This window comes from Perognathus longimembris, chromosome 4 (assembly GCF_023159225.1).
Source record: "Perognathus longimembris pacificus isolate PPM17 chromosome 4, ASM2315922v1, whole genome shotgun sequence".
NCBI lineage: Eukaryota > Metazoa > Chordata > Mammalia > Rodentia > Heteromyidae > Perognathus > Perognathus longimembris.
The window spans coordinates 1043340-1057765 of NC_063164.1; the positions used below are offsets into that span (position 1 = coordinate 1043340).

The 14426-nt window shown below is 67.4% G+C and overlaps 1 protein-coding gene across 1 annotated transcript in view; it reads left to right on the top strand.

Annotated features, from left to right (window-relative positions):
* The window catches only part of Ankmy1 (ankyrin repeat and MYND domain containing 1), a 47018-nt gene that overhangs the window by 19436 nt on the left and 13156 nt on the right, over positions 1-14426 (top strand). The window contains exons 11-15 of the mRNA XM_048344396.1: positions 3040-3183; positions 5514-5621; positions 6557-6688; positions 10529-10642; positions 10909-11074. Of these exons, the coding sequence (XP_048200353.1) occupies positions 3040-3183; positions 5514-5621; positions 6557-6688; positions 10529-10642; positions 10909-11074 (664 nt within the window). The remainder of the gene's footprint in view (positions 1-3039; positions 3184-5513; positions 5622-6556; positions 6689-10528; positions 10643-10908; positions 11075-14426) is intronic.

Genomic DNA, 14426 nt, shown 5'->3' on the forward strand with positions numbered 1-14426 from the left:
GCCGGGCACTGGGGGCAGGATCGTGGGGGCCGGGCACTGGGGGCAGGATCGTGGGGGCCGGGCACTGGGGGCAGGATGGCGGGGGCCGGGCACTGGGGGCAGGATCATGGAGACAGGCACTGGGGGCAGGATGGTGGGGGCCGGGCACTGGGGGCAGGATCATGGAGACAGGCACTGGGGGCAGGATGGTGGGGGCCGGGCACTGGGGGCAGGATCATGGAGACAGGCACTGGGGGCAGGATCATGAAGGCCGGGCACTGGGGGCAGGATGGTGGGGGCCAGGCACTGGGGGCAGGATCATGGAGACAGGCACTGGGGGCAGGATGGTGGTGGCCGGGCACTGGGGGCAGGATCATGGAGACAGGCACTGGGGGCAGGATCATGGAGGCCGGGCACTGGGGGCAAGATGGTGGGGGCCGGGCACTGGGGGCAGGATGGTGGGGGCCGGGCACTGGGGGCAAGATGGTGGGGGCCGGGAACTGGGGGGGGTCAGGATGGTGGGGGCCGGGCACTGGGGGCAGGATCATGGGGGCCGGGCACGGGGGCAGGATCATGGGGGCCGGGCACTGGCGGCAGGATCATGGGGGCTGGGCACTGGGGGCAGGATCATGGGGGCCAGGCACTGGGGGCAGGATCATGGGGGCCGGGCACTGGGGGCAGGATCATGGGGGCTGGGCACTGGGGGCAGGATCATGGGGGCCAGGCACTGGGGGCAGGATCATGGAGACAGGCACTGGGGGCAGGATCATGGGGCCGGGCACTGGGGGCAGGATCATGGGGGCCGGGCACTGGGGGCAGGATCATGGGGGCTGGGCACTGGGGGCAGGATCATGGGGGCCGGGCACTGGGGGCAGGATCATGGGGCCGGGCACTGGGGGCAGGATCATGGGGGCCGGGCACTGGGGGAAGGATGGCGGGGGCCGGGCACTGGGGGAAGGATGGCGGGGGCCGGGCACTGGGGGCAGGATCATGGGGCCGGGCACTGGGGGCAGGATGGCGGGGGCCGGGCACTGGGGGCAGGATGGCAGGGGCTGGGCACTGGGGGCAGGATCATGGAGACAGGCACTGGGGGGAGGATCATGGCGGCCGGACACTGGGGCCAGGATGGTGGAGGCCGGGCACTGGGGGCAGGATGGCGGGGGCTGGGCACTGGGGGCAGGATCATGGGGGCCCGGCACTGGGGGCAGGATCATGAAGGCTGGGCACTGGGGGCAGGATGGTGGGGACCAGGCACTGGGGGGGGCAGGATGGTGGGGGCCGGGCACTGGGGGAAGGATGGCGGGGGCCGGGCACTGGGGGAAGGTTGGCGGGGGCCGGGCACTGGGGGCAGGATGGTGGGGGCCGGGCACTGGGGGCAGGATCATGAAGGCCGGGCACTGGGGGCAGGATCATGGGGGCCGGGCACTGGGGGCAGGATCATGGGGCCGGGCACTGGGGGCAGGATCATGGGGGCCGGGCACTGGGGGAAGGATGGCGGGGGCCGGGCACTGGGGGAAGGATGGCGGGGGCCGGGCACTGGGGGCAGGATCATGGGGCCGGGCACTGGGGGCAGGATCGTGGGGGCCGGGCACTGGGGGCAGGATCATGGGGCCGGGCACTGGGGGCAGGATCATGGGGGCCGGGCACTGGGGGCAGGATCATGGGGGCCGGGCACTGGGGGCAGGATCATGGGGGCCGGGCACTGGGGGCAGGATGGCGGGGGGCCGGGCACTGGGGGCAGGATCATGAAGGCCGGGCACTGGGGGCAGGATCATGGGGCCAGGATGGTGGGGGCAGGATGGCAGGGGCTGGGCACTGGGGGCAGGATGGCGGGGGCTGGGCACTGGGGGCAGGATGGCGGGGGCCGGGCACTGGGGGCAGGATCATGGGGCCGGGCACTGGGGGCAGGATCATGGGGGCCGGGCACTGGGGGCAGGATCATGGGGGCCGGGCACTGGGGCAGGATCATGGGGGCCGGGCACTGGGGTCAGGATGGCGGGGGCCGGGCACTGGGGGCAGGATCATGAAGGCCGGGCACTGGGGGCAGGATCATGGGGCCAGGATGGTGGGGGCAGGATGGCAGGGGCTGGGCACTGGGGGCAGGATGGCGGGGGCTGGGCACTGGGGGCAGGATGGCGGGGGCCGGGCACTGGGGGCAGGATGGCAGGGGCTGGGCACTGGGGGCAGGATCATGGAGACAGGCACTGGGGGGAGGATCATGGCGGCCGGACACTGGGGCCAGGATGGTGGAGGCCGGGCACTGGGGGCAGGATGGCGGGGGCTGGGCACTGGGGGCAGGATCATGGGGGCCCGGCACTGGGGGCAGGATCATGAAGGCTGGGCACTGGGGGCAGGATGGTGGGGACCAGGCACTGGGGGGGGCAGGATGGTGGGGGCCGGGCACTGGGGGCAGGATGGTGGGGGCCGGGCACTGGGGGCAGGATGGTGGGGGCCGGGCACTGGGGGCAGGATGGCGGGGGCTGGGCACTTGGGGCAGGATCGCGGGGGCCGGGCACTGGGGGGCAGGATCGCGGGGGCCGGGCACTGGGGGGGGTCAGGATGGTGGGGGCCGGGCACTGGGGGCAGGATCATGGGGCCAGGATGCTGGGGGCAGGATGGTGGGGGCCGGGCACTGGGGGCAGGATCATGGGGCCAGGATGCTGGGGGCAGGATGGTAGGGGCCGGGCACTGGGGGCAGGGTGGTGGAGGCCGGGCACTGGGGCAGGATCATGGGGCCGGGCACTGGGGGCAGGATCATGGCGGCTGGGCACTGGGGGCAGGATCATGGCGGCTGGGCCCTGGGGGTAGGATCATGGCGGCTGGGCCCTGGGGGCAGGATCATGGCGGCTGGGCCCTGGGGGCAGGATCACGGAGGCCAGGCACTGCGAGGCAGGGTCGCGGAGGCCGGGCACTAGAGAACTCTGCAAGTCGAGTTCCCAGCTCAGCAGGCTGGGAGGTTGCTCAGTGTCCCTTGGCACCGAGGTGGGGCTGGAGACGCAATGTCATGTGGGCCCTGGAGGAGAGGCTGGGAGGGCTCCTGACCCCTGCATCTGCGCACAGGTGGACCTCCTGCCCTCCAGCCTGAAGCTCAACAATGAGCTGGGCCCCCCCAGCTGGTACTACACGGCGGCCACGGTGAGTGTCCCCGAGGAGGGCGGCCGGACAGCTCTGCACGTGGCCTGTGAGCGCGAGGACAACCGGAAGGTGAGCCGGGGCCGCTCTGTGATGGGGGCTGCCTCCCGGGAGACGCGTGGTCTCGCTCAGAAACCAAGCTGCAGCGGGACGCGGGGCCGGGCGGCGCGCCCCGGCGCACGAGGGTCCCGGCGTCTGAGAACGTGGGCGTGCCTGCTGCGGGAGCGCGGCCGCGTCACCGTGTGCACGCTCGCACAAGGCGTGCGTGCCCGTGGGTGTGCCTCTGTGTGTGCTGCAGCTGGGGCGGGGGTGGGCGCCCCGGCGTCCTGGCTCCTCCCGTGGGGGTCCGGCGCTGTGCTTCCCAGGCTGAGCCCCTGGCTGAGCAGGGGCCGTGGTCAGCGCAGCGGCCACGTCCTGGGCTCTCCAGACGCCCTGGCTGAGCAGGGGCCGTGGTCAGCGCAGTGGCCTCGTCCTGGGCTCTCCAGACGCCCTGGCTGAGCAGGGGCCGTGGTCAGCGCAGTGGCCACGTCCTGGGCTCTCCAGACGCCCTGGCTGAGCAGGGGCCGTGGTCAGCGCAGTGGCCACGTCCTGGGCTCTCCAGACGCCCTGGCTGAGCAGGGGCCGTGGTCAGCGCAGTGGCCACGTCCTGGGCTCTCCAGACGCCCTGGCTGAGCAGGGGCCGTGGTCAGCGCAGTGGCCACGTCCTGGGCTCTCCAGACGCCCTGGCTGAGCAGGGGCCGTGGTCAGCGCAGTGGCCACGTCCTGGGCTCTCCAGACGCAAGGGAAGACAGCAGCTTCAAACGAATGGAGAACACTGTGCTTAACGCGTGTTCTGCAGTTTATGGACCAGTGCCACATGTGAGCACAAGCATACACACACACACACACACGGAGCACACACACGAACACGGGCACATACATGAACATACTGACATGCATGACTACAAACACACGAGCATGAGCACACACACGAACACGGGAGCATGTGTGAGCATAAACACAAACACGAGCACACGGGAACACAAGCACACGCATGAACACACACGAGCAAGCGTTCAGGCGTGCACACGGGCGCACACAGGAGCATACTAACACACGGATGTGAGAGCACACGTGTGAGCACACACGCGAGCTGGAGCACGCACACGAGCACACGAGTGTGTGCGCACACACCACGAAGGCCAAGATGAGTTTCACACGCTGGGCCAGGTCGACACACTTGGACGTCACGGCGCCCCTGTGTTGGAACTGCCCTGCGCTGCCGACTGATGGCGGTCACCACTGTTGTAGGCGTGGGAGTAGGGCAGAAAGCCAGGTCTCGGCCTCAACAGGCAGTGGCCTCTGTAGCCTGGGCTCGTGGCTGAGGAGCCTCAGTTTACCCGTGACATAGTGACCCACCTCCCAGCCCGTGATGGAGCGGTTTGCCTCCAGTGAGGCGTGGTAGGGAGGGGTGTGTGTGTGTGTGTGTGTGTGTGTGTGTGTGTGTGTGTGTGTTTTGGGGTGCTAAGAAGGGGGCAGAGGGGAGCGGGGCAGAAACTGGCTCATCTGGCCTCCCGGCAGGGCAGGCAGAGGAAGAAGGCCCCAGTCCCACTGCCCTGCCGGCAACCTCCGGGGGTGCTGAGACCTCACATTAGGAATGGGTCAGCAAGGCCTCAGGAAGCCAGGTGACCCAGGCCTCTGGCCAGTGGGTCCGAGGCGTGGACTTGCACCTGCCCCTTCCTACTCACATTCTCAGGCTCCTCCAATGGAAACAAAGTTAGGAGACACTGGATATAGTCTTCAAGTTCAGGACCGTTCGCCAGGACAGGCGCCAGCGGTGGGGGCCCCACGCCTGCAGTCATCCAGCCATCACATCTGCATTCCATCAGGGAGAGGAGGAGAGGGAGCCCTCCAGGAGCCCCCACCGGGCTTCTGCCGGCCCCACACTGGGCTGGTCATCGAAGCCAGAGGGAAGAGGTGGAACAGGGAGTGGGGCCACTGGCCTCCCGAGTCTGTCCCGTGCAGAGGGGGGCAGCCTCTGCCTCCGAGGAGAGGAGACGAGTCCCCGCCACGGGGACACAGGCTCCCACCCACGCGCCCCTCCGGGGGACCTGCAGGCACTCTGAGCCCTGGTGAAGGCTCTGCTACCCACCCCCCGGCCACGTGTCAGGCCCAACATGGCTGCTTGTTCCTGACCGTCCCGGTCGGTGTATGCACCGGGACCCTGGCGCATCTCGTGTCTTGTCTGTGTGGGAGGAAGGTTTGGAAGCGCCTCCTCCGCGTGAGGCTCGCCCTCTCCACCCCCCTCCCGGCCCCCTCCTGCGGGGCCGAGCGTGTCCCAGCCCTGTGCGGTCACTGTTGGGGGCTCCTTGGGGGGAGCACTGCTTGGACGTGCCACGCTCGGTCCTCCCCTCTCTCCCCAGTGTGCCAGGGACGTGGTCCGCCTCCTCCTCACTCACAGAGCGAATCCGAACTTGCTGTGGAGTGGCCACTCCCCGCTCTCCCTGTCCATTGCCAGCGGGAACGACCTGGTGAGCGTGTTCTGCACTGGGAACCCGGGCACCTCCCCCATGTCAGTGACTGGGATTTGCTGTGGTCGTGCACCACTGTCCACCTGTCCATCGTCCAAATGCCCATCTACATGTCCACCTACTTACCCAGCCTCAGATCTGCCCATCATCCATCCATCCGTCCGTCCGTCCGTCCATCCATCCATTCATCTGTCCATCCGTCCATCCATCCATTCACTGTCCATCCATCCATCCGTCCGTCCATCCATCTGTCCGTCCATCCACCCATCCACCCATCTGTCCATCTGTCCATCCATCCATCCGTCCATCCATCCATCCATCCGTCCATCTGTCCGTCTGTCTGTCCATCCATCCATCCGTCCATCCATCTGTCCATCCATCCATCCGTCTGTCCGTCCATCTATCCATCCATCTGTCCATTCATCCATCGTCCATCCGTCCATCCATCCGTTTTCCCATCCACTGGTCAATCTGTCTCCTACTCACTGACTCCTCCTTTTACTGAACTATTTATTGAGCACCGACTCTGGGTAGACAGACAATATGTGGGCAGTAGGTTTTTAACCAAACAAAGGCCCCTTCTCAAGGATCTATCTCATATTCTAGCTGGGGAGCCCGCGAGTGGGCAGCCCGTGGGCAGCTCAGCCCTCGCGGCTGCACCCTGGGCTCCTGACCCTGTGCGGGACCCTGCTCGGGGCCAGGCTCTGCTTCCGGCGGGAAGGCAGGATGGAAACGGGGCTCATGGGAGCACTGTGCCTGGACAGGGCCTGGGGGGAGTGCGGGGGAGGCCCTGGGCGGGGGACCACGCTCCTCTCTAAGGAGCGGCCAGCGGGGCTCTGGGAGGAGGGCGCTGTGCCCTGGGAGGAGGGCGGGGAAGCCATGCAAGCACCAGCGTGGCCTCTGGGGAGGTGACAGGATGGTCGCTGTGTATCCAGGTCGTGAAGGAACTCCTGTCCAAGGGAGCGGACCCCAACCTGCCTTTGACCAGAGGCTTGGGCAATGCCTTGTGTGTCATCTGTGATTTGGCCTATGAGAACCAGAGGAGCACAGACAACAAGATAGCCCTGGTGAGAGAGGGCAGGGGCCGGCGGGGGGGGGGGGCGGAGAGGGGGGACGCAGGCTGACCGTCTTAAGATAGTGTTCCAGCTGAGGTAGACCCAGCAAGACACACGTACCTGCCTCTCAAGAGGCCGAGGAGCGATGAGCGCTCCGGTGCAGACCAGGATGGCGAGCTCACCCGAGGCGCTTGGGTGGACAGGTCAGTGGGCGGGCCGGGAGACGGGGTGCCCCAGGGGGCAAAACCCCCAGAGCCCAGGACGTGCTGCCCACACAGCTGAGCTCATGGTAGATGTGGGGGGGCAGAGGCGCAGACGCGGGGTCAGTGGTACAGACGTGGGGGGGGCAGAGGCGCAGACGCAGGGTCAGTGGTACAGACGTGGGGGTCTGGGCAGAGGTGCAGACGCGGGGTCAGTGGTACAGACGTGGGGGGGCAGAGGCGCAGACGCAGGGTCAGTGGTACAGACGTGGGGGTCTGGGCAGAGGCGCAGACGCGGGGTCAGTGGTACAGACGTGGGGGTCTGGGCAGAGGTGCAGACGCGGGGTCAGTGGTACAGACGTGGGGTCTGTGGTACAGACGTGGGGGTCTGGGCAGAGGTGCAGACGCGGGGTCAGTGGTACAGACGTGGGGGGGCAGAGGCGCAGACGCGGGGTCAGTGGTACAGACGTGGGGGTCTGGGCAGAGGCGCAGACGCGGGGTCAGTGGTACAGACGTGGGGGTCTGGGCAGAGGCGCAGACGCGGGGTCAGTGGTACAGACGTGGGGGGGCAGAGGCGCAGACGCGGGGTCAGTGGTACAGACGTGGGGGACTGGGCAGAGGCGCAGACGCGGGGTCAGTGGTACAGACGTGGGGGTCTGGGCAGAGGTGCAGACGCGGGGTCAGTGGTACAGACGTGGGGTCTGTGGTACAGACGTGGGGGTCTGGGCAGAGGCGCAGACGCGGGGTCAGTGGTACAGACGTGGGGGTCTGGGCAGAGGTGCAGACGCGGGGTCAGTGGTACAGATGTGGGGGGGGGCAGAGGCGCAGACGCGGGGTCAGTGGTACAGACGTGGGGGTCTGGGCAGAGGTGCAGACGCGGGGTCAGTGGTACAGACGTGGGGTCTGTGGTACAGACGTGGGGGTCTGGGCAGAGGTGCAGACGCGGGGTCAGTGGTACAGACGTGGGGGGGCAGAGGCGCAGACGCGGGGTCAGTGGTACAGACGTGGGGGTCTGGGCAGAGGCGCAGACGCGGGGTCAGTGGTACAGACGTGGGGGTCTGGGCAGAGGCGCAGACGCGGGGTCAGTGGTACAGACGTGGGGGGGCAGAGGCGCAGACGCGGGGTCAGTGGTACAGACGTGGGGGACTGGGCAGAGGCGCAGACGCGGGGTCAGTGGTACAGACGTGGGGGTCTGGGCAGAGGTGCAGACGCGGGGTCAGTGGTACAGACGTGGGGTCTGTGGTACAGACGTGGGGGTCTGGGCAGAGGTGCAGACGCGGGGTCAGTGGTACAGACGTGGGGGGGCAGAGGCGCAGACGCGGGGTCAGTGGTACAGACGTGGGGGTCTGGGCAGAGGTGCAGACGCGGGGTCAGTGGTACAGATGTGGGGGGGGCAGAGGCGCAGACGCGGGGTCAGTGGTACAGACGTGGGGGTCTGGGCAGAGGCGCAGACGCGGGGTCAGTGGTACAGACGTGGGGGTGGACAGAGGTGCAGACGCGGGGTCAGTGGTACAGACGCGGGGTCAGTGGTACAGACGTGGGGGTCTGGGCAGAGGTGCAGACGCGGGGTCAGTAGTACAGACGTGGGGGGGGGGCAGAGGCGCAGACGCGGGGTCAGTGGTACAGATGTGGGGGTCTGGGCAGAGGCACAGACGCGGGGTCAGTGGTACAGACGTGGGGGGTGGGCAGAGGTGCAGACGCGGGGTCAGTGGTAAAGACGTGGGGGGGGGCAGAGGCGCAGACGCGGGGTCAGTGGTACAGACGCGGGGTCTGTGGTACAGACGTGGGGGTCTGGGCAGAGGTGCAGACGCGGGGTCAGTGGTACAGATGGGGGGGGCAGAGGCGCAGACGCGGGGTCAGTGGTACAGACGTGGGGGGGCAGAGGCGCAGACGCGGGGTCAGTGGTACAGACGTGGGGGTCTGGGCAGAGGTGCAGACGCGGGGTCAGTGGTACAGATGGGGGGGGCAGAGGCGCAGACGCGGGGTCAGTGGTACAGACGTGGGGGTCTGGGCAGAGGTGCAGACGCGGGGTCAGTGGTACAGATGTGGGGGGGGGCAGAGGCGCAGACGCGGGGTCAGTGGTACAGACGCGGGGTCTGTGGTACAGACGTGGGGGTCTGGGCAGAGGTGCAGATGCGGGGTCAGTGGTACAGACGTGGGGGGTGGGCAGAGGTGCAGATGGGGGGCAGAGGTCCAGACGCGGGGTCAGTGGTAAAGACGTGGGGGGGGCAGAGGCGCAGACGCGGGGTCAGTGGTACAGACGTGGGGGTCTGGGCAGAGGTGCAGACGCGGGGTCAGTGGTACAGACGTGGGGGTCTGGGCAGAGGTGCAGACGCGGGGTCAGTGGTACAGACGTGGGGGACTGGGCAGAGGCGCAGACGCGGGGTCAGTGGTACAGACGTGGGGGTCTGGGCAGAGGTGCAGACGCGGGGTCAGTGGTACAGACGTGGGGGACTGGGCAGAGGCGCAGACGCGGGGTCAGTGGTACAGACGTGGGGGGTGGGCAGAGGCGCAGACGCGGGGTCAGTGGTACAGACGTGGGGGGGCAGAGGCGCAGGACAGTTGGGGCAGGAGCTGCTCTAGGTGTCTGGGGCCGAGGGAAGCAGAGGCTGCTCAGGGCCCTGCCCGGCGGGCCAGTGCAGACCCAGCAGGAGAACTGAGGCCCAAGTGCCCGGTCCTGTCGGCACAGGGCGCCAGGTCCTGCCCCGCCGTCTCTGTGCAGGGAAGGCCACGCTGCCTGCCCCCTGCCTGTGCTGCGGGCCACCAAAGCCCAACCCCACCCCACCTGCCTCTTGCTTTTCTGTTAAAATTTGCAGTGCTGCCAACCAAACCATATATACACGACACTTTTTGCTCCATTGACCTCTTGTAAGTCTGTTTCCCTAATTTGGCCAGAGTGAATGATGCAGCAGTGAACACGAGTGTGCAAGTGTCTTAGTACATCCTGACGTGTGCAGTATTCCGAGCCTGTGTCCAGGAGTGGCATGGCTGGATCCTAAGCTAGCTCTAGTTTTAGCGTTCTGAAGAATCTCCAAACCACTTGCCAGAGCGAGGGCAGCTCGGCGGGCTCTGCAAACAGAGTCCGAGGCAGATTGCCAAGCGTCTGCGCAGTGACGGACGTGGTTACAGGCGCGAGAGGAGCGGAGCCCGGAGCCAGCTAGAACTTGCTTCCTCCCTTTCCAGGCAGGGCGCGTGTGGCGGGCGCGGCTGTGCGATCACTGCGGCGCTGCGCCTGTCCTAAGGTGCACACAGCGGCATGTATTCGTGCACGCACGGGCACACACGAGGGTGTGTGTGCAGCTCACACCCCCACACGGGACCTCTGCACACACGTGTGCACTTGAACCCACCGCCATGCTCCTGAGCACGCAGTGAGCCTCCTCTAGACACAGTGAGGGACAAGACGGCCTCGCTGGGGCCTTGGCACCGCGTACCGGCCCCCCGGGGGCCCGGAGCGGAACCCGCATCGAGCGGAGGTGCCGTTGGGCGGCCCACGGTGGGGCCGCTGGGGGTAGGACAAGGCCGGGGCTCTGGCTCCCTCCCTGCTGCTGGGCATCCCCGGGCCTCTCAAGCGGCCCTTCCTGCAGCAGGCCCGGGGGCTGCGCCCGGCGTGGGGCCCCCGGGCCTGCCTGACAGGCCGTGTGTCGCCCAGATCGACCGGCTCCTTAACAGCGGGGCGGACATCCTGAAGCCCGTGACGCTCACCCAGGGGGAGAAGACGGCAGTGGGCACCGTGGTGGACTACGGCTACTTCAAATTCTACCAGGTAGGGCTCCGTTCCGAGGCGGGCCCTGCTGGGCCAGGCCAGGAGCTCTGGAGCCAAGCCCAGTGCTCAGGGCAGGAGCCCCCCTCCCCCCCCCCCCACGGTGGTGAGTGCGTGCTGGGGGAGCCCGGGCCGGCGTCCCCTGCGTCCTCAGTTCCATGTCACCCAGGTACAGAGGCGCGGTCCTCTCACAGAGCCACCCGCTGGGGGGGGCTGGGGTGGTCCTTGCTGCCCCCGGCTGCCCCATAAAGACCCACACCGTGCCACAGGACCGGAAGATCGCACACTGCCCCTTCCACGCGCTGATGCCTGCGGAACGCGAGACCTTTCTGGCCCGGAAGAGGCTGCTGGAGTACATGGGCATGCAGCTGCGGCTCGCCGTCTTCGCCAAGGAGGGCCAGTGGGATGCCAGGGAGATGTACCTGGCCAAGAGAGGTGGGTCAGGTGCTCAGGAATACACGGCGGGCCAGAGGGTGCACAGCCAGACATCCCCCACCCAGACACCAGCCACCCACCCCATCCCCCACACAGACACCAACCACCCCATCCCCCCCACAGACACCAACAACCCACCCCATCCCCACACACAGACACCAACCACCCCATCCCCCCCACAGACACCAGCCACCCCATCCCCCACACAGACACCAACCACCCACCCCATCCCCCACACAGACACCAGCCACCCACCCCATCCCCCACACAGACACCAACCACCCACCCCATCCCCCACACAGACACCAACCACCCACCCCATCCCCCACACAGACACCAACCACCCACCCCATCCCCCACACAGACACCAGCCACCCACCCCATCCCCCACACACAGACACCAACCACCCCATCCCCCCCACAGACACCAGCCACCCCATCCCCCACACAGACACCAACCACCCACCCCATCCCCCACACAGACACCAACCACCCACCCCATCCCCCACACAGACACCAACCACCCACCCCATCCCCCACACAGACACCAGCCACCCACCCCATCCCCCACACAGACACCAACCACCCCATCCCCCACACAGACACCAACCACCCACCCCATCCCCCACACAGACACCAACCACCCCATCCCCCCACAGACACCAACAACCCACCCCATCCCCCACACAGACACCAACCACCCCATCCCCCCCACAGACACCAGCCACCCCATCCCCCACACAGACACCAACCACCCCATCCCCCACACAGACACCAACCACCCACCCCATCCCCCACACAGACACCAACCACCCCATCCCCCCACAGACACCAACAACCCACCCCATCCCCCACACAGACACCAACCACCCCATCCCCCCCACAGACACCAGCCACCCCATCCCCCACACAGACACCAACCACCCACCCCATCCCCCACACAGACACCAACCACTCACCCCATCGCCCACACAGACACCAGCCACCCACCCCATCCCCGCCCACAGACACCAACCACCCACCCCATCCCCCGCACAGACACCAGCCACCCCATCCCCCACACAGACACCACCCACCCACCCCATCCCCCACAGACACCAACCACCCACCCCATTCCCCACACAGACTCCAACCACCCACCCCATCCCCCCCACACAGACACCAACCACCCACCCCATCCCCCACACAGACACCAACCACCCCACCCCCCCACACAGACACCAACCACCCACCCCATCCCCCACACAGACAACAACCACCCACCCCATCCCCCACAGACACCACCCACCCACCCCATCCCCCACACAGACACCAACCACCCCATCCCCCACACAGACACCAACCACCCACCCCATCCCCCACACAGACACCAACCACCCCCCCATCCCCCACACAGACACCAACCACCCACCCCATCCCCCACACAGACACCAACCACCCCATCCCCCACACAGACACCAACCACCCACCCCATCCCCCACACAGACACCAGCCACCCACCCCATCCCCCACACAGACACCAACCACCCACCCCATCCCCCACACAGACACCAACCACCCACCCCATCCCCCACACAGACACCAGCCACCCACCCCATCCCCCACATAGACACCAACCACCCACCCCATCCCCCACACAGACACCAGCCACCCACCCCATCCCCCCCACAGACACCACCCACCCACCCCATCCCCCACACAGACACCAGCCAACCCATCCCCCACACAGACACCAACCACCCACCCCATCCCCCACACAGACACCAGCCACCCATCCCATCCCCCACACAGACACCAGCCACCCACCCCATCCCCCACACAGACACCAACCACCCACCCATCCCCCACACAGACACCACCCACCCACCCCATCCCCCACACAGACACCAACCACCCACCCCATCCCCCACACAGACACCAACCACCCCATCCCCCCCACAGACACCAACAACCCACCCCATCCCCACACACAGACACCAACCACCCCATCCCCCCCACAGACACCAGCCACCCCATCCCCCACACAGACACCAACCACCCACCCCATCCCCCACACAGACACCAACCACCCACCCCATCCCCCACACAGACACCAGCCACCCACCCCATCCCCACACACAGACACCAACCACCCCACCCCATCCCCCACACAGACACCAACCACCCACCCCATCCCCCACACAGACACCAGCCACCCACCCCATCCCCCACACAGACACCAACCACCCACCCCATCCCCCACACAGACACCAGCCACCCACCCCATCCCCCACACAGACACCAACCACCCACCCCATCCCCCACACAGACACCAGCCACCCACCCCATCCCCCACACAGACACCAGCCACCCACCCCATCCCCCACACAGACACCAACCACCCACCCCATCCCCCCCACAGACACCAGCCACCCACCCCATCCCCCACACAGACACCAGCCACCCACCCCATCCCCCACACAGACACCAACCACCCACCCCATCCCCGCCCACAGACACCAACCACCCACCCCATCCCCCACACAGACACCAGCCACCCCATCCCCCACACAGACACCACCCACCCACCCCATCCCCCACAGACACCAACCACCCACCCCATTCCCCACACAGACACCAACCACCCACCCCATCCCCCCCACACAGACACCAACCACCCACCCCATCCCCCACACAGACACCAACCACCCCACCCCCCCACACAGACACCAACCACCCACCCCATCCCCCACACAGACAACAACCACCCACCCCATCCCCCACACAGACACCAACCACCCACCCCATCCCCCACACAGACACCACCCACCCACCCCATCCCCCACACAGACACCAACCACCCCATCCCCCACACAGACACCAACCACCCACCCCATCCCCCACAGACACCACCCACCCCATCCCCCACACAGACACCAACCACCCACCCCATCCCCCCACACAGACACCAACCACCCACCCCATCCCCCACACAGACACCACCCACCCCATCCCCCACACACAGACACCAACCACCCACCCCATCCCCCGCACAGACACCAACCACCCCACCCCATTCCCCACACAGACACCAACCACCCACCCCATCCCCCACACAGACACCAGCCACCCACCCCATCCCCCACACACAGACACCAGCCACCCACCCCATCCCCCACACAGACACCAACCACCCCACCCCATCCCCCACACAGACACCAACCACCCACCCCATCCCCCACACACAGACACCAACCACCCACCCCATCCCCGCCCACAGACACCAACCACCCCACCCCATCCCCCACACAGACACACCCCAATCCATTTCCCCCACACCACCCTATCCCAACCCACACGCAGACACACAGCA